At 38.1% G+C, this 18,594-nt stretch overlaps 1 protein-coding gene across 5 annotated transcripts in view; it reads left to right on the top strand.

Annotated features, from left to right (window-relative positions):
* The first annotated feature begins 448 nt into the window (after nucleotides 1-448).
* The window catches only part of LOC106071526 (uncharacterized), a 56,041-nt gene continuing 37,895 nt past the window's right edge, over nucleotides 449-18,594 (top strand). For all 5 annotated transcript variants that reach the window (XM_056011371.1, XM_056011368.1, XM_056011369.1 and 2 more), the window contains exons 1-3: nucleotides 449-580; nucleotides 1,139-1,260; nucleotides 16,875-17,693. In XM_056011371.1, coding sequence (XP_055867346.1) covers nucleotides 1,215-1,260; nucleotides 16,875-17,693 — 865 coding nt within the window. In that variant the 5' untranslated portion in view covers nucleotides 449-580; nucleotides 1,139-1,214. The remainder of the gene's footprint in view (nucleotides 581-1,138; nucleotides 1,261-16,874; nucleotides 17,694-18,594) is intronic.

Here is an 18,594-nt window from a genome sequence, read left to right as displayed (position 1 = left end):
ACATTATACATATAGGCCTGGCCTGGCCTGGCCTGGTATGCTGTATCGAAATCTTATTTTGCTTTGGAAAGTAGCATACTAATGTTAGTACTGCGCCCTAGCTGTTGGACCTGATAAATCTATCTATCTATATACTATGCATGCAGGCAAAGAAACTGTCACAGTCAATAGAGCGCACTCGCTCAGTTAACTCTCGCGATATTTTGTTAGTAACACTACCTCGCATGAGACAACAAAATCTAATGTAAGTCTGTGGAGTTATTTATGACACGAGCTCCCCAACTGTCAACCCCCCCCCCCTCCCCAACAGCCAACCCTCTTCTTGTTCTCAACCACCTTTTTTTATTTAACCCTTTACCTGCCAACCAGTGAAAGCATCCTACATTAAAACACTGACATAGAAAGAACGAGAGTGTGGTGGGGGGGAGGGGAGGGGAGGAGAGGGGGTATGAGGGAAAAAAAGCAGTGAGAGAAGGGGGATGTATGCGGCACCCTCAGGTTGACAGTACAGTCATGAAGCCGAGACAGGTAACTCTCAATAGGTAACTCACAGAAGACCAGCAACTGTCACTGTCTTTAGGTAAGTGTTGTCTTAAAGCAAAAAAAAAGAATGTGTTGAATACATAATAAATAAACAAAATGCATAATAAAAGCTGTTTGTTTTCAGCATTGAATGTGTTAACACGAGTTTTTAAATCTGTTCAAGTGTCATCCTTTTTTTTTTCAATGTCATGTCATCACGTTAATGAGCACTTTATTCCTCGAATAAAAAAAAAAGAAAGCGCTATTCTGAGTTATCTCTGTTTATTTATTTCAGAAATTGTTTAACGGTAGTGAAATAATACTTTTAAATTATTCCCAGGATCTCTCTCCTTTTTTTTTTTTATTGTTTTTAAAAGCACTGATATTATTTACAGTATTAACGAAATTTCTTTTAAAAAGAAGCATATTGTTCAAGAATGGAACATCCCCATTTATTCACATCTTTGACTACCAAGTTTTTGTGCTTAATTTGAAGACTAAAAATTAAAAAAAAAAAAAGAAAAAAAGTATAGTAAACCTGTAGCAAATACCACTAATACTAGGTAGTCCATATATTTTGTGTAGAAGTATTGACGAAGTATTTTGTTGAAAGCAGATCTCTACAAGTGGATGAGTAGGACATTCATTGAAACTACGTTCTGCAACTTGTCTACATTGGTCAGAGTCAGGACATGGACAGGATTTACTGCACAAAGTTCTTCTTTTCGATCCTGATAGGTAAGTGCACGTGAGGTTGGACATTGCTACAGTTAGACTGTCAGGCATTTTACGTCTCGAGAAACGATCTTTTCCCTTTGCAACTTCTCGTGTGACTTAAAGTGGCCAATCCTTGATACACAGCTGCGATTACAGATTGGGCATTTGAAAGCACCAGGCGCCGTTGCATTTTCACCCTTCTTTCTACTTCTGGTGTGTATGTCATATACATTCCAGGACCCTTCCTTTATGCTTGCTTTCCATGTGGCTATATCAAGTGCCTCTTTTTCCCAACTGTTAGCTTGTGATTGTATTGGCAATTGCAGGTGAGCAGTTTAGCTGCAGTTTGCTTTTTTTTTTTTGTATTTTGTCTTAGCACCAAGTAGTGCGGCAAGCTGTGGCTGGATAGCACTTTATTGTCACAGTGCTGCTCGGCTTTAAGCCCGACTAATGTGGTCCCCAAAGCCTAGTACATTTTCTATATAAAACAAAATTAATGAATAACCACTAGTTAATTAGCTAATTATTTAATTTTTTTTCATTGATTCATGTGTTGTCATCAACAATGAGTAATTGTGCAAAGTTTTAACCGAGAATGGGAAGTGGGAGAAATAACGTTTACAAGATTACAAGACGGAACGTGTTAATATACGCTTTGTAAAAAATCTGTGTAGACAAAGAGCAGATTACTGCTAATAACTTCTAGTGGCGGGATGGGAAACTAAGAGGCAGCAAACCGCTTCACTACCTCTTAAAGGGCCTCAAGTTCGAATCGTGGCTCGAGCAACGTTATTTTTCTGAGCGCCTAAAGGCAGCACGAAAATCTTTTCTCAGATACCCTCTCCGCCCCCCCCCCACACACTGTTCCACAACAGGGATGAAACCATAGCGCACAGAGCATGTTATAAGCATGAAAGTTGCGCTTAATTAAAACAATTAATTAAAATTTTCTCCATGCGCACACATTTATTATTGTTAGTCTAGAATCCCTAGATCTATTCTAAATTAGTTATGTCATTGATAATTTATTTCGCTCAATATACTACTCAATATGAGCCTCATTCTATAAAAGTTTTTATTTTTTTATTTTACATGTTTAGATCCCATTTTACATTTTTAAACAATAAAGTTCAATTGTAGTGCTTTGCGTTAACCATTGGGAAACTACACTTTGCTGTTGAGAACCTCAATCTGGTTTTAGAGTCTGAGTCTCTTTTTGGTATTCAGAACCTCTTTCTGATATCTAGAACCTCTTTTTGGTAAGCAGAACTTCATTATGGTATGTAGAACCTCAATCTGGTATTTAGAGCCTCTTTTTGGTATTCAGAACCTCTTTCCGGTATTCTGAAACTCTTTCTGGAATTGAGAACCTCTTTCTGGTAAGCAGAACCTCGTTATGGTAGAACCTCAGTTTTTTATTGTGTTCAAAGTTGTACTCTGTTATTTCAAGTCTCCATCTGGTTGTGAATACGATATATTCTTATGCATGTATACATTCACCTACTTTAGAACTTTTTCAATCAATGTTTTTTTAGGTCTATTTCGGTTCTCTTTCTGCAACAACGAAAGATACATATATCCAGTTCTAACTATGGAAAAAAAAACACCTTAAAAAATAATATGAAAAGAAAAGTAAACGGTTTATTTGCTGTACCATCATCCAGTCACCATTTAAAGAACATCTACCTTGTTTATGTAATATTTTGTCTGCATTGTTTGTCTATGCTAAGTTATGTTAATTGCTACTCGTAGCCTCAAACAAACATAAAAGAATTATTTTCACTTCTGATACAAGTAGCAGCTTTAGTTTGCTATGACGATATTTCTTCTCCCAGGTGGCGCGAGCGCAGTCACTTCTGCTTATTTCACGGTATTTTCAAAAGACGGTATTATCCCCAGTCCTTCTCATTTCGTTTCAGCCTAATATTTAAGTAAAGCTACAGGGCAGATGATGTAACGGTCATGTGTTTCCGTAGGAGATGATTAACGAGTGTGTCCTGTGGCCAGCACAACGATCAACCGCCTTTACTTTCCCCTAGTATGTCAGATACCCTTTAGAGTTGTGGGCGACCTATGAAATTTTTATTCAGTTTTGTAAGGATTATTTATTACAATTTTAGTGTTAGTGAAAAACTATTAATAACACAATCTCTATCATCAACCGACTTTGTTTTTTTGGTACTCCGAGCGTCGTCTCGGTCATGACAAGGTAAAAAGATTGCGCTATATTTAGCACCGCAATGGCAGCTGGGAAAGGAAGAAAGAGAGAGAGAGAGAGCTTGACTGATGGTCGGGAATGGGAAATTGTAATCCCAGCGTTCTTGACACTTCCTGGACATGCGCAGTTTTGAAAATGTTTTATATCGCCTCTATAATGAAAGTCCTACAACATTTTTGTAACTTTTTAGGTAACACATGAAACATATTAAATGAAACATAAAAGCATATATAAAAATACATTTGCTTAACATTTTAATTTAAAAAATCAACGAAGTACGCTTGTACTGTAGAGTCAGGAGAACATGTCAAGTGGCCCTTCAGAATAAGGAGAACCTTTCCTACTTTTAAAGTCGCGTTCTCTTTACAGAAGGCATAGTGAGTGAAGATGTGAGTCTTTTACTCAGATGTTAATTGCAGTGGCATATTATCCAGCAATCGAATTCAATCTTCCTTATCTTTCGGCCTTTTCTTTAAGCCAGCATTTGCTGCGGAGCTGTAAGATCCGTTTCAGTCTGTGCCAGACTATATGGTGTTGCTTTTTATCAGTTCTTCCACTCTTTCGTATATAGCAAAGATTATGCTTGGTTGTTATGGTAATGAATTCAAACACACAAACTCACTCATAAACGATGTATTGTTATGCAAACAGCATAAAGGCACATTCCTCGTCCCATATGCTAGGACAAATTTGTACAAATAATCCTTCTTCCCTAGTGCTATTAGAGCATGGAATGGGTTGCCTGAGCTAGCCAGGAAAACCAGTGACTTGGCAGAATTTAAGTCATTGGTTAATATGCATGACTAAATGCATGACGCGTAGGAGGTAATCATCTTCTTTTTTGAAGTAACGTCTGTATTATATAAGATAAGAAGATAAGATAAACAGCACATAAAAAAGTAAAGTGAATTTCCCCTTTTCAGACCTTGCGATCTATAGTGCAGATGATGTTAAGGTCATCTGTTTCTTCGGCCAACGGTTAACGAGCCAACACAACGACCAACCGCCTCTACTTTTCCCCAACTAAAGTCATGTACCCATTAGAATTGGGTGGACTCAGGGGCGCCCCAAAAAAAATCCCAAAAACTCAAAATCCCAGTCTTCACCAAGATTCGAACCCAGGACCCCAGGTTGGGAAGCTAAGACTATGTATGTGAAACCTGTTTCTCTGAGCTTAAACTCCGTGTCTTTTTCATTTAAATGGGATGTGTGGGTCAGAGGCGAAAACTTCTTGGCTATTCATCAAGGGGGCTCAAGTTCAAAACCTGACCCCTACCAAATCCTCCCCCACCCGTCCACAAACTAGTTTGGAACATAGCGCACTGAGCATGCTATGGGCATGACAGATTCGCCATACCAGACAAAAGCAATGAAACAAAACAAAACTTTTTCCATTATCAACGTTCAATAGCGGCCCATAGAAGAATAAGTCAAGTAGTAAAGTTTCCCTTTTCAGACCTTGCGATCTATGGGGCAGATGATGTTAAGGTCATCTGTTGCTTTGGTCAACGGTTAACGAGCAGGGTGTCATGTGAACAGCACGACGACCAACCGCCTTTACTCCCCCCCCCCCTGCTAAACGTAGCCATTAGAGCACCATAAAAAAATCTCATATGTCAAAATACCAGCTTTCTCCGAGATTCGAACCCAGGACCCCAGGTTCGTAGGCCAAGCGTTTAACCACTCAACCACCGCCCCCCCCCCCCCACATAGAAGAATAGAAATTAATAAACTGTCTTTTGAGTCAATGAATTTGTAACAGAATTAAATTTAAACAAAACTTCGTCTGAAGTTGTTGTTTTTTGGGGGGAGGGGGGGGAGGGGAGTTTTTCTGTTTTGTTTGTTTTTAATTTTGTCTGTCTTTCTGTCCTTTTGTCTGTCACGTTTAGATAACATTAAAAGTCATAATTAAGTCCGATTTCTCTATTGATCTTTTGATAGTCGAGACTTTTATTTTTTAAATTTAATATGCAAATATACTTTTATATATAATATTTCACTCCTGGTATATACCAGTATGTTTAGTGGCCATGGATGACGTAATTAAAAGGGAAATAAATACATTATTTTGTCTTTTGTGATATCTATATATAAATGTGTGTGTGTATGTTTTGTGACATTAATCTAATAAAAAATATTAAATATACATTTTAAATACATCAACTACTTATGATGTTTTGAAAGATTGCACTTTTATTTTTTTTTTACATACAAAGTATGGATATTGTATGCGGATACTTAAAAACCATTTTTAAAACAAGATATTCAAGGCGGTTTGAGATAATCTGACTGAAGATTGCATAATGCAACACACAAAATAGTGTACGGCTGGTCAGCAGGGGCCGCCTTCGAGTATTTGTAACACAAACTACCTTTATTATATTCTTACTATTGTTATATTGAATTAATGAATATTTCTCGCGTTTTTTATCCACGGTAATTAATAAATGTTTACGCTACATGAAATAGCGAGCAGGAAAGTCAGCGTTTTTTTTCCTGAAAAAAAAGTTTTAATTTAATCTTTTTTTTTTACCTGTAAGATTATCCTAATGACTGCGTTTTTCTGTCTGTAAGAATGTCTAAATGTCTGAGTTTTTTGGTTTTTTTTTGTTGTTTTTTACTGTAAGAATGTCTTAATGTCTGCGTTTTTTTGTCTGTAATAGGATAGTTGCTTCAAGTTAGGATAGTTGCCTCAAGTTAGGATAGTTGCTTCAAGTTAGGATAGTTGCCTCAAGTTAGCATAGTTGCCTCAAGTTAGGATAGTTGCCTCAAGTTAGGATAGTTGCCTCAAGTTATGATAGTTGCCTCAAGTTAGGATAGTTGCCTCAAGTTAGGATAGTTGCCTCACGTTAGGATAGTTGCCTCAAGTTAGGATAGTTGCCTCAAGTTAGGATAGTTGCTTCAAGTTAGGATAGTTGCTTCAAGTTAGGATAGTTGCTTCAAGTTAGGATAGTTGCCTCAAGTTAGCATAGTTGCCTCAAGTTAGCATAGTTGCCTCAAGTTAGGATAGTTGCCTCAAGTTAGGATAGTTGCCTCAAGTTAGGATAGTTGCCTCAAGTTAGGATAGTTGCTTCAAGTTAGGATAGTTGCCTCAAGTTAGGATAGTTGCCTCAAGTTAGGATAGTTGCTTCAAGTAAGGATAGTTGCCTCAAGTTAGGATAGTTGCCTCAAGTTAGGATAGTTGTCTCAAGTTAGGATAGTTGCCCCAAGTTAGGATAGTTGCCTCAAGCTAGTCATCACTCTACATCAAACATTAGTTTCAATAGGATACATACGAACAGCCCATAATAAACGCAAGGATCACATCTAAACAACATATAAACAACACATTGACAACACATAAACAACATATCAACAACAAATTTATAAAAAAAACATGGACAACACATAAACAACAGATACACAACATACAAACGATACGCAGCTTCGCACAAATAACAGCTTACAAACACCACGCAACATAACTCAATAAATCTACAAAAAATTAATTTAAAAAAAATATATAGATTAATTACTTTCGGAGCCCACGTGACCTTGTTGCTGGACCCTTTGTCTTGTAAGACACCAAGCTTGTTGAGCTGTCTCATCTCATATTAACACTTTAATGGATGCCTTTTGGAGACCTGGGTGTAATTGCTGAGTGATGTGGGCAATGTCAACGGAGAGATACAACATTACATCTTCTAGTGGACAGCAAACAAACATCTCACAAAGCTCTAGTATTTTTTTTATGGTGCTTTTAATCTACTCGTTGAGATTCATTGAGACATTTTTTTAGTTGCGTTTTTTTTTTCATTATGTCCCAAAAGAATGTTGAGCCTGAATCAGCCAGGAAAACCAACGACTTAGCAGAATTGAAGTCACTGATAAAAATGCACGACTAGATTGACACATGGATACGCGTATCACATAATTATCTTCTCTTTTGAAGTAACGTAGGCCTACGTATTTTATTTTATAAGATAAGATAAAAAGAACTTAAACACGTAATATGATTTTTACATTTCTTTATGTCTGGAATGAAACAATCAATGTATTTTTTAACAAGGTTACAAAGACAGTTTGTGTGGAAACACAAACCTAAAATCGGCCCCCTAAGTGGTCCTCCCAGGCAGCCTTCAATATTTTCAGAAAGAACATCCGAATGAAATTATGTCAAAGACAAATGAGAGATAAGAATGGAGAAAGAAGGTTGACAAATCTTGTGTAGTGCCCCAACGGTGCAGCAGATCAAAGAATAGGTGCAAGTGAATGTAAAGTTAGATGTGAACCTGGCCTAACTAGTTCCCCTTTCATTCCTTGTGGTCTATAGGGCAGATGATGTAAAGTTCATCTGTTTTTGTGGCCTACGGTTAACGAGGGTGTCATGTAGCCAGCACAACGACCAACCGCCTTTACTTTTCCCCAACTAATGTCAGGAACCCATTAGAGCTTGGTAGACTCAGAGGCGCCCAAGTATTCCGAAGTTGAATATCCCAGTCTTCACCAGGATTCGAACCCGGGACCCTCGGTTCTGAAGACAAGTGCTTTACCACTCAGCTACCGCGCCTCTCCTGGCCTAACTGAAGTCTTATAAATAATTTAATTGTTTTGAAAACGCTCAATCTCTTATTCGAATCCTCAAAAAAAAAAAAAAAATTCCGCATAAAACAAAAAAATTTTCAAGAAAATAAAGTTTATAAGATTACTATTCGTTTTAAGTTAGGTCTAACTTATAATGCATACTAATTAGCTTTTTCTCTTTAAAAAACTGCTTGCATAACTGATTTTAAAAATTAGATTTTTCGCTTTCAGGAAAAAAAAAGTAGCCGTTGCATCAGAACTTTGAATGGTCTAAAATATTGTGATGTCGGATTTTCAATATCTTTTCTAGTTTACGAGATCTAAACGGGACGGACGGACAGACGGACAGACGGATATACGGACAGACATTTCACAACTAATAGCGTCTTTTCCCCTTTCGGGGGCCGCTAAAAATCCTTTAAATGAAAAAAGCATGTCAATCAAAGGGAAAGAACTCCGTCCTTACAGCTGTAGCTCTCAGTGATGTACAAAATTATGGTTCAAGTTTTATCTTGATAGAAGAATGGGAGAAATAGCGTCTACAATTATCTATGGGGACGAAACCCTATAAATTTAGCCATATATGTGAATACTGAAGGATTAATTTCACTTGTTGGTATCAAACAAAATAATAAATTACCTGTAAATAATTGTCTAATGGGTTACTTTTTTTTGAAAAAAAAAATTATTCATGTCTTGTCTATGTCAATGAATAATTGTTCGAAGTTTCAGCTTGATCCGAGAATGGGTATGGGAGAAATAACATGTCCACACTTTTTCACCAGCAGAGTGAGTTGATATATGCTTTGTAAAAAGTCTCTCGTCATGGTTTCGCCTCCAGCCTGTCAGTATGTTATCAACTCCGGCAGATTTTTTTTTCAGGCATTTTCAGGGTTTTCACCGCTTTTACTACTTCCATCCAAAGAATGGGACAGTCTTTGGTGTTGGTTACTTCAGAATTACTTAGTAATTAATTAGTAATTCTGGATCTCTTGATGTTTCAAAATGATACAATTCTAAGCTGTATTCAGCAATTCTCTCCTTATAACACCTTTTTCCCTAGTCAAACATTTGCTGTTTTTGTCTTGCATTTTGGTGTTTTTTCCTGTTTTGGGGGTTGTGTCTCTAGTTGTGAGCTCTAGTTGTGAGGCCTCATTGTCATCCTAGTTGTGACTCTAGTTGTGAGGTCCAGTTGTGACCCTAGTTGTTACATTAGCTGTGAGCTCTAGTTGTGACTCTAGTTGTGCCTCTAATTGTGACTCTAGTTGTGACTCTATTTGTGAGGTCTAGTTATGACCCTTGTTGTTACTTTAGCTGTGAGCTATAGCTGTGAGTTCTAGTTGTGAGGTCTAGTTGTGACTCTAGTTGTGACTCTATTTGTGAGGTCTTGTTATTACCCTAGTTGTTACTTTAGCTGTGAGCTCCAACTGTGAGCTCTAGTTGTGACTCTAGTTGTGACGTCTATTTGTGACTCTAGTTGTGACTCTAGTTGTGAGGTCTAGTTGTGACTCTAGTTGTGAGGTCTAGTTGTGAGGTCTATTTGTGACTCTAGTTGTGACTCTAGTTGTGAGGTCTAGTTGTGACTCTAGTTGTGACTCTAGTTGTGAGGTCTAGTTGTGACTCTAGTTGTGACTCTAGTTGTGAGGTCTAGTTGTGACTCTAGTTGTGACTCTAGTTGTGAGGTCTAGTTGTGAGGTCTAGTTGTGACTCTAGTTGTGACTCTAGTTGTGACTCTAGTTGTGACTCTACTTGTGAGGTCTAGTTGTGAGGTCTAGTTGTGACTCTAGTTGTGACTCTACTTGTGAGGTCTAGTTGTGAGGTCTAGTTGTGACTCTAGTTGTGACTCTAGTTGTGAGGTCTACTTGTGAGGTCTAGTTGTGAGGTCTAGTTGTGACTCTAGTTGTGAGGTCTACTTGTGAGGTCTAGCTGTGAGGTCTAGTTATGACTCTAGGTGTGAGGTCTAGGTGTGACTCTAGTTGTGAGGTCTACTTGTGAGGTCTAGCTGTGAGGTCTAGTTGTGACTCTAGGTGTGAGGTCTAGGTGTGAGGTCTAGTTGTGAGGTCTAGTTGTGAGGTCTAGTTGTGACTCTAGATGTGAAGTCTTTTATCAACTCCTACGCTTTTCATTTTTGTGTTTTGCTCAGTCCACCCTCTATTTCTTCACATTCTCTATCCCAGTGTTTCTCAAACTGTGTTCCTCGACGCCTGAACTACTGGAATAATTAACTAGTAGGCCACCATTTTAGTTAATCTCTCTATTAAAAAAAACAAAGCAAAGAGTTCCATTAAGGAAAAAGTTTGGGAAACACTTAAATCAACCGTTTGATCGTCTTAAGAGCTGAGCCGAAGGCTCTTCGAGCTCAAAGTTTGAAAAAAAAAACCTGTTTGGACGACAAACAGTAAAAAAAAAAAACCAGTGTGAACACAGTTCTGTTTGGGAGAGACCCGAGTCAATGCCTATGTAAAGCATTGCTGTTTCCGATGCATTTGGCCCCCAACGCATGGGCTAGACACGGCCGAGGGCCGAGGACACCGGGAGCCTCCGCCATTTTCCTTCATTGTACCAAGCTAACCGTGGGGGACTCGCCATTTAATGTAACGGTCCCTTGAGGAACAGCGCATGGAATGGTGACAGGTTTGTGGGGATTTTTTTGCAACCCCGCCCGTGCAAGAGGTGGACTCTCGTCTACCCGTGGGCATCCCCACGAGAGTTATATTTCGCCATTCATTTAGCCTAGTTACCCCCTCAAGTAACCGTTTCCACCCGGGTGCAACGATGAGGCAGAACATCGTACCAGGACATTTAAATCAACAGATTACCAGGTAACTTTCGACCTGTATTTTTACAAAGCTTATAGCAACCCACTCTTTCTGTCTGGTAAAAAGTTTGTACAGGTTTTTTCTCACACGCCCAATCTTGTATCAAGTTAAAATTTTGCACAATTATTTCAGGTACCAGACGAAACAAGAATCAATAAAAAAAATTATTAACAAATTAGTCAATGAACTATAGCTAATTAATTATTTTGGAACAACTAACAAGGGAAAGAAATTGTACTTGAGCCCTTGAATTTGAATTCAAGTTGTACAACTTTCTTAAAAATGCATTTAAAAAGCGATCATGGTAACATTCAGACAGATCCCCCCCCCCCTTTTCCCAACTGGTCCAGACAACTGAGACAGGATCATAACGCATTGAGAAAGCTGAGATCATGAAATGGCACTAAACAAAAAACAATTGGTAAAAATATTTCTAATCGCACAGATTTAATATAGTTAATCTAGATATATATTCAATATTCAAGGCCGGCCTTAGATAATTGGAGGCCCTAGGCGAAGTGAATTTGATGGCCCTAAAATGAAATAGAAAAAGACAAAAGAAAACAGCTAAAAATACTACTACGCCATTTCTATATAACCTAGTCAGGCTAGGGTACTTTACAAGAACGGTGGGGGGACAAGTTTCGCTATTTCTTCTCTAAAAAAATTTGTTTTGAGTCCTATGCGAAGCCCCCACCAATTGGAGGCCCTGGCTGCCTAGTTTGCATATGCCTAAGGCAGCCCTGACATATTTAATTACATGCCTGATCCAAACTAATTGATACACTGCACTTAATATATGTTTTGTTTTCTTTAAAAAAGTATTTGTGGTTTTTTTTTGTTTTTTTTTTAATGTTCATTGAACTTTTTTTTTTTTTAGACCGTGAGTCATTATGTATCAATTCCTTTAAGTGGGTTACCTGTACACTGTTTCTAAAACAGGTTACTGTCGAAATGAGATTAAAACAATAAACAAAAAAAAAAATGAGAATCACTGACCTAAAAAATATGAGTAAAGCCACCAACAGGTCTGAGACAATACGATTTCATTAATTAAACCCAAGGACAGGCGCACAAGAAGTTGAATGTTACATGTCATTGTCTCATGCTAGCTGTATTATCCTTGCGAACGCTGACTTCTATTTTTAGCAAGGTCATACTAATGGCCGAAAAAAACGTAGAAGTACATGAAACGAAATACATTTTTGAAGCAATTTTTTTTTTGTCTCAAGAATTTACGCCTATAATTGTAAAATGTTTTAGATATTGCATGCCCACTAGCAAGGTCGAGAAAGAGAAAGAGAGAGACCATGGAGCATGGGCAACCCATTATCCCTTTATCCAGGAATGTACAATTAAGAGAACAAGCAAGATACAAAAAAAAATACTTTAAAAAAAAAAAGCTTATATTCAGTGTATTAATTCGTTTGGATCAGTCATGTACTTAAATTTGTAATAGGCCTCAGACGACAATCTAGAAAGGGGACTAATTCAGCTTTTACCATCACTTCAGTCAAGTACTATTTCTTTCCTTTGGAAAGGGGACTAATTCAGCTTAAACCACAACTTCAGTCAAGTACTATTTCTTTCACTTGTTTGAGATACCAAACAAAGTAGGGTTTTTTTTTTTACTAATTGGTTGATTTTTTTTTTAAATTGATTCTTGTGTTGTCAGGTAAAAGAAATAATTGTGCAAAATTTCAGCTTGATCGGAAATTTGGAGAAAAAACGTGTACAAACTTTTGGCCAGACAGATACACAGACAGACAGACATAGTTGATATAAGCTTTGTAAAAATCTAGGCACATCCATTGTTTCTAATGTTGCCAACCTTTTTTTCTCACTGTAGGAACGTACGTCCGCTGACTGTTGAAATTATGTCCATGATCTATAGTGCCTTAAAAACAGTTTCCGTATCATTTCTTCTAGCGCTAAATCACAATAGCGGACGTGGTGACTACATGATCAAGTGCTTGGCTTCACGAGTTCGAATCCTGATGAAGAGTCGGATTTTAAGCTTAGTATAATCTAGGCCAGGCCTTCCCTGAGTCTACCCAACTTCAAAGAGTACCTGATGGTGGTTAGAAAAAGTCGTTTGGTCTTTGTGCTGGTCATATGAAACCCTCGTTAACAGTAGACCAAAGAAACAGATGAGCTTTACATCACAGAAATATTAACGTCGTCACCTGCATTTTATTGGACGCCTGGAGCTGGACTGTAACTTTGCCACCACCTACCATACAAAATATCTACTTGATCCCGCTTCAAAAATGCCATCAGACTTTCATGACATTGAAATATTTTCTTTCAGCGCACTAAAGCATGATTTTTTAAAATTACTAGTCAAAATGAGTTATAACCAACGAGTGACCTTTCTTTTAAGATTAAATACGTCAGTCCTTAACATTCCATATCCAACCTGGCAAAAAAGCTTAATAACACGTTTACAAAAATCTGGCCAAGGCTTATTTAACACACCGGCGATATAGTATTGTAGATAGAAAGGCGAATCCGGGAGGTGATAGTAAAATACTAAAAGTACTATTACCCCTGATCCCTACACACACTGTAACACCCCAACCCTAATTATACTACTTCTATTCGACTCGTACCTTCGTGGAAACTTCTTGGAGGGCAAAACCTGAACGCGGATCTCGAAAACGGCTCAAACGCTTTTCCTTGAAATTTAACAGTTGCTGCATATCGTTGGGAAAAGATTTAATAGCCCATTGGCCACATTGGAAAAAACCCTAGTTTGACCGTTATAATTTGTTCAAATTTAAAAAAAAAAAGAAATTTAAATCTGTCTAGAACGAGAACATATTTATCTTGAACGGACTATACATCTTCGGATATTTCCGCATATAGTTATAGGCATTATATTATTCAAGAGTTTTATAAGTTAATGTTCAGGAACATTTTGCGCACCGTCTTCTAAGTCTAGATCTAAAGGCCTATCATTAGAATATAATAAAATGTTAGATATAGATATAGATATATATACCAGTACTTAACCAGTAGTTTTTTTCTCAAAAAAAAAGGGGGGGGGGAATGTTCCTTTTTTTTTTAAATCTAACATTCATAACATTAGTTATTAAGACCAAAATAATCGCTGCATAAATTTTATAAAGAGGGTATGTCTTTTTTTTAAAAAAAAAGATTTTTAATGTTTTTCTTGTTTAGTTTTGTTGAGAGACGACACAATTAGTGCACATGTTCAGTTCATAATTCAAATTATTAATATTATGCCATCAACCTTCCCCCCCCCCCACCTTTATTCTGAAATTCATCGTGGAGGGAAGGTTCGAAACCAGCCTTTCAGTTTCAGCTTGTCCGCTCTTTCATTTAACCACTAGAGTATGGAGGTAGTTCAAAGGTTGTGTCACGTGGTTATTTCAAGCAGGGCTGTGTAACACAAACAGGTGTCGATTTAGGATTGACTCAAGCAGGTTGTTGGCCTACAACATCTGCTCTTTTCTTTTGTTATATTTGGCATGCAGCATAGCATTTTGTTTAATGTTCAATATGAAAGCTAAAATCATCCTTTGAACAGAGGTTCTGAGGTCGGAAGGCCGCCAACAATAGATCTACACAAACCCTGCGAGACCATTCGGTATAGAAGGCCTGAACACTGAATTTCAACGTCACAATCTCTGGGCAATTTAGTTTAGACCAATAGCTCGTTGCCACGTCACAGGTCTGTACGACGTGGCCACGAGATATTGGCTTAAACTGCCCACATGGTTAGGGTTAGGGTTAGGGTGTTCAGGCCTTCGATAACATTTCGTAGAAAAAAATAATTTTTAAAAAATTCCTTTAGTTTTGTGTTTCATAGTAAGATATAGGTACTGCAGTTCACGCGATAATATAAAAAACTACTTATTTTTCTCTTTAAAAAAAAAGTTAACATTTTTTTCTAAATGTAATATTTAGTATGACAGATCTTGCACAACTTAGCAAAAATTTTTTTCAAAAAATCTAAAACCGTTTGCATAAATGTGTTTAAAAAAATGGTAAATAGCCATCTACCTTACTAAAAAGCCTCCAGTGTTTGTTACTAATAATAGTGAATAGTTGTAAAAATGGTGTATTTTCATAAAAAAAACTGCTTGCATTTTAAAAATTAGATTTTTCGCTTTCAGAAAAGAAAAAAGTAGCCGTTGCATCAGAACTTTGAATGGTCTAAAATATCATGATGCCCGATTTTCATTTTCTCTTCTAGTTTCTGAGATCTAAACGGGACGGACAGACGGACAGACAGGCCTCACAAAACTAATAGCGTCTTTCCTTTTTCGGGGGCCACTAAAAAAACAAATATTAACACTAACAGCTACATTCATTTTGCCCTAAATTACCAACATTTAAAATCTCCTTTTTATATTCCATCTCCCGGACCTTTGCTCTGCGCCATTTTAAACATCTTGGTCATAACACAAAGTCGTATATTTTACATCCAGAATGTTCTTTGTTTACTTCGCAAGGAATATAAAGTGATTTAGTTATTCAAGACCCCGTAATTAAAATACAAATTAACTACTATGACTGGTGCATCTCATTTTAATGTAATACGAATATAAATGTCGGGTTGACCCTGAGTTCATCCAGAAATTAAACAACATGGTTGAACGCCATAAAAGCGCCCCAGACACATGCCCACGGCGGCTACGAAACTCATAAAAGTTTAGCCTCCCTCCTCCACCCTCCTTCACTCTCCTCCTCCACCCTCCTTCACTCTCCTCTTCCACCCTCCTTTACTCTCCTCCTCCACCCTCCTTCACTCTCATCTTCCACCCTCCTTCACTCTCCTCCACCCTCCTTCACTCTCCTCCTCCACCCTCCTTCACTCTCCCCTTCCACCCTCCTTTACTCTCCTACACCCTCCTCCACCCTCCACCCTCCTTTACTCTCCTCCACCCTCCTTCACTCTCCTCCTCCACCCTCCTTCACTCTCCCCTTCCACCCTCCTTTACTCTCCTACACCCTCCTCCACCCTCCTTTACTCTTCTCCACCCTCCTTCACTCTCCTTCTCCACCCGGTCTCCGTGACACAGGACAGTTTACATTTCTTAGTCAATGGTATCAGTTCTGTAAAGTTTAAATTACTTAACTCGCCAGAAAAACAAAAATATGCTCCTGACCCAAACCATGTCTTCGATGTACCACGTGATTAGATATTCAAATGTAGACAAAGCATTGGTGTGATGGACACGGTGGAGAGGGGAGCATTGATTCCGATTACAAAATACTTAGAAAACAAAAGCTTACAAAATATTTGATTGTAGAATTGTTATTGCGAATTGTATGTATGTTCATTACTTATTAGAAGTCGTTATTAAGTGTAATATTTCTTTTAAAAATATGGTATTAAATCTTTTGAATTGGATGCCTTTTTTTTTTCAATGCACTGATACGTACAGGCTGACTCCATTTCAATTTTATTACATTCAGCCTACCGGGGAGGGTGCATCATCATATCCTTGAACCCGGGCCCACTGGTACTTTGCTACGCCACTGGGACAGAGAGTTTATAATAATAATAGTTTATAATAATAATAATAGTTTATAATAATAATAATAAGTAAATATTCGAAAAAGTCCATTTGGGCATGATTAGGGAATCGGAGGGATGTACCTCCCCATTATCCGAATAGGCTTGGACCGGGTGCTGTTTTGTTTGTATTTAATTTGAATTTTGCTCAATGCACAGTACACCGCATAGATGAACCACACACGTGGTGAAATACGAAACGTCGTGAAATGGCGTAAAAGATAGAAGATGCAGGGCATGGGATAGAGTCTATAGCAAGCCCATTAAAAGAAATTGCATACTATAAAATAATATTTACAAGTAATCGGATTTGTCATTACCCTAGAATTAATTAATTTCATTTTCATGAAAGTCTTCCAAAGATGGTAGGGGCCTCGACAAAACTAAATCCGGCCCTGATAGAAACATAAATGATTGTGATACACTTTTTTAAATAGGCCTTATTATTAAAACTATTGTATTGATGTTAATCTATGTTTGCTTTCAGTTTGTTCCACTGCTCAATATTATGGGAGCCAGCCCCCGCCTCAAGTTTATCCATCTCAGCAAAACTCTGCCGCTTGGAGACAGTGGTACCAGCAGCAGCAAATACAGAGACAACAGCAGCAGCAAAACATGGCTGCCCAGACCGCGTACCAGAAACAGCTAGCAGCCTACAATGCCGCGCGGGCCGCGGCCACCAGGCAAGCCACGTCGCAGCAGCAATATCAGCAATACTATCAGCAGCAGGCTGCAAGGGCAGCAGCAACGTATCCTAGCTATGGCCAAGCGGCGGCCAAATACCCGGCGCCGGCCACCGCCTACTTCCCCTCCTTGGCGGCCACCAATTATCAGCCCCAGGTATCTAGTGCCTATCCCGGAACTGTGGCTAGCAGTTATCCATCACCGGTAGCCAGTGGCTACCCATCGGCTGGGGCATATCCAACATCCGTGGCTGGTAGCTACCCTTCGCCTGTAGCTAGCAGTTACCCATCTCCTGTAGCTTCTAATTATCCTTCACCCGTGGCTAGCGGATACCAATCGCCCGTCGCTAGTGGCTACCCATCTGTAGGTAGCTACCCAAGTGCTGGAGGCTATCCGTCAGCTGGTAGCTACCCAACAGCAGGAGGCTACCCATCGGCAGGAAGCTACCCGTCGGCAGGAGGCTATCCATCAGCATCAAGCTATCCCTCAGCAGGAAGTTACCCTTCACCAGCAGGCTACCCATCAGCTGGAAGCTACCCATCGTCCGGAAGTTACCCATCGCCAGCAGCTGCAGGTAGTTACCAGGCTCAAGTTACAACGCCACCGCCAACAACTACACCACGTAAGTTAGAGCAATTACAATTATGTTTGTAGTTTGAGTAATTACAACAATTGTTTAGGAAGAAGCATTTTATTAGGACTCTCTCTCTCTCTCTCTCTCTTTCTCTCACACACATAGTTTATCTTGGTAAATCATATACGGCGTACCATCTATCTATCTATCTATCTATCTATCTATCTATCTATCTATCTATCTATCTATCTATCTATCTATCTATCTATCTATCTATCTATCTATATCTATCTATCTATCTATCTATCTATCTATCTATCTATCTATCTATCTATCTATCTATCTATCTCTGTCTATCTATCTCTGTCTATCTATCTATCTATCTATCTATCTATCTATCTATCTATCTATCTATCTATCTATCTATCTATTTATCTATCTATCTATCTATTTATCTCTCTATCTATCTATCTATCTGTCTGTCTGTCTGTCTGTCTGTCTATATTATTTTCTCCTTTTTTAAAAGTCAATCATCTATCAATAACCTTATTGTTGATATATTGTCTATAGATTTCATTAACTTTCAATCTGCCGATATGCCCGAAAGAGACTGCAACACCAAAATTATTATTTAAAAAATTATTTTCTTCTATTTGATTCAATATTATTAAGTCTTGCTGTTTTTTTCCTAGTAGGATAATGACATTTAATTTTTAATGTGTTCTCTTTTCAACATGACTTTGAGTAAATGGAATAGAAATAACCGTTTCAGCATTCATCTTTTTTTAACAATAGAATCTCTGAGTGATCTACATTTTAGGTCAAAGTATTTCCAATAGAATGTCTCAGTTTAGTTAAAAATACATTAATAGTTTCTAGAGCGAAGTTTTATTCCCAAGACTCTCTAAAAATAAATATTTTATTACAAATGTGCCTTTATCAGATACTA

This window comes from Biomphalaria glabrata, chromosome 14 (assembly GCF_947242115.1).
Source record: "Biomphalaria glabrata chromosome 14, xgBioGlab47.1, whole genome shotgun sequence".
NCBI lineage: Eukaryota > Metazoa > Mollusca > Gastropoda > Planorbidae > Biomphalaria > Biomphalaria glabrata.
This window is presented reverse-complemented; position numbering and strand designations above follow the sequence as displayed.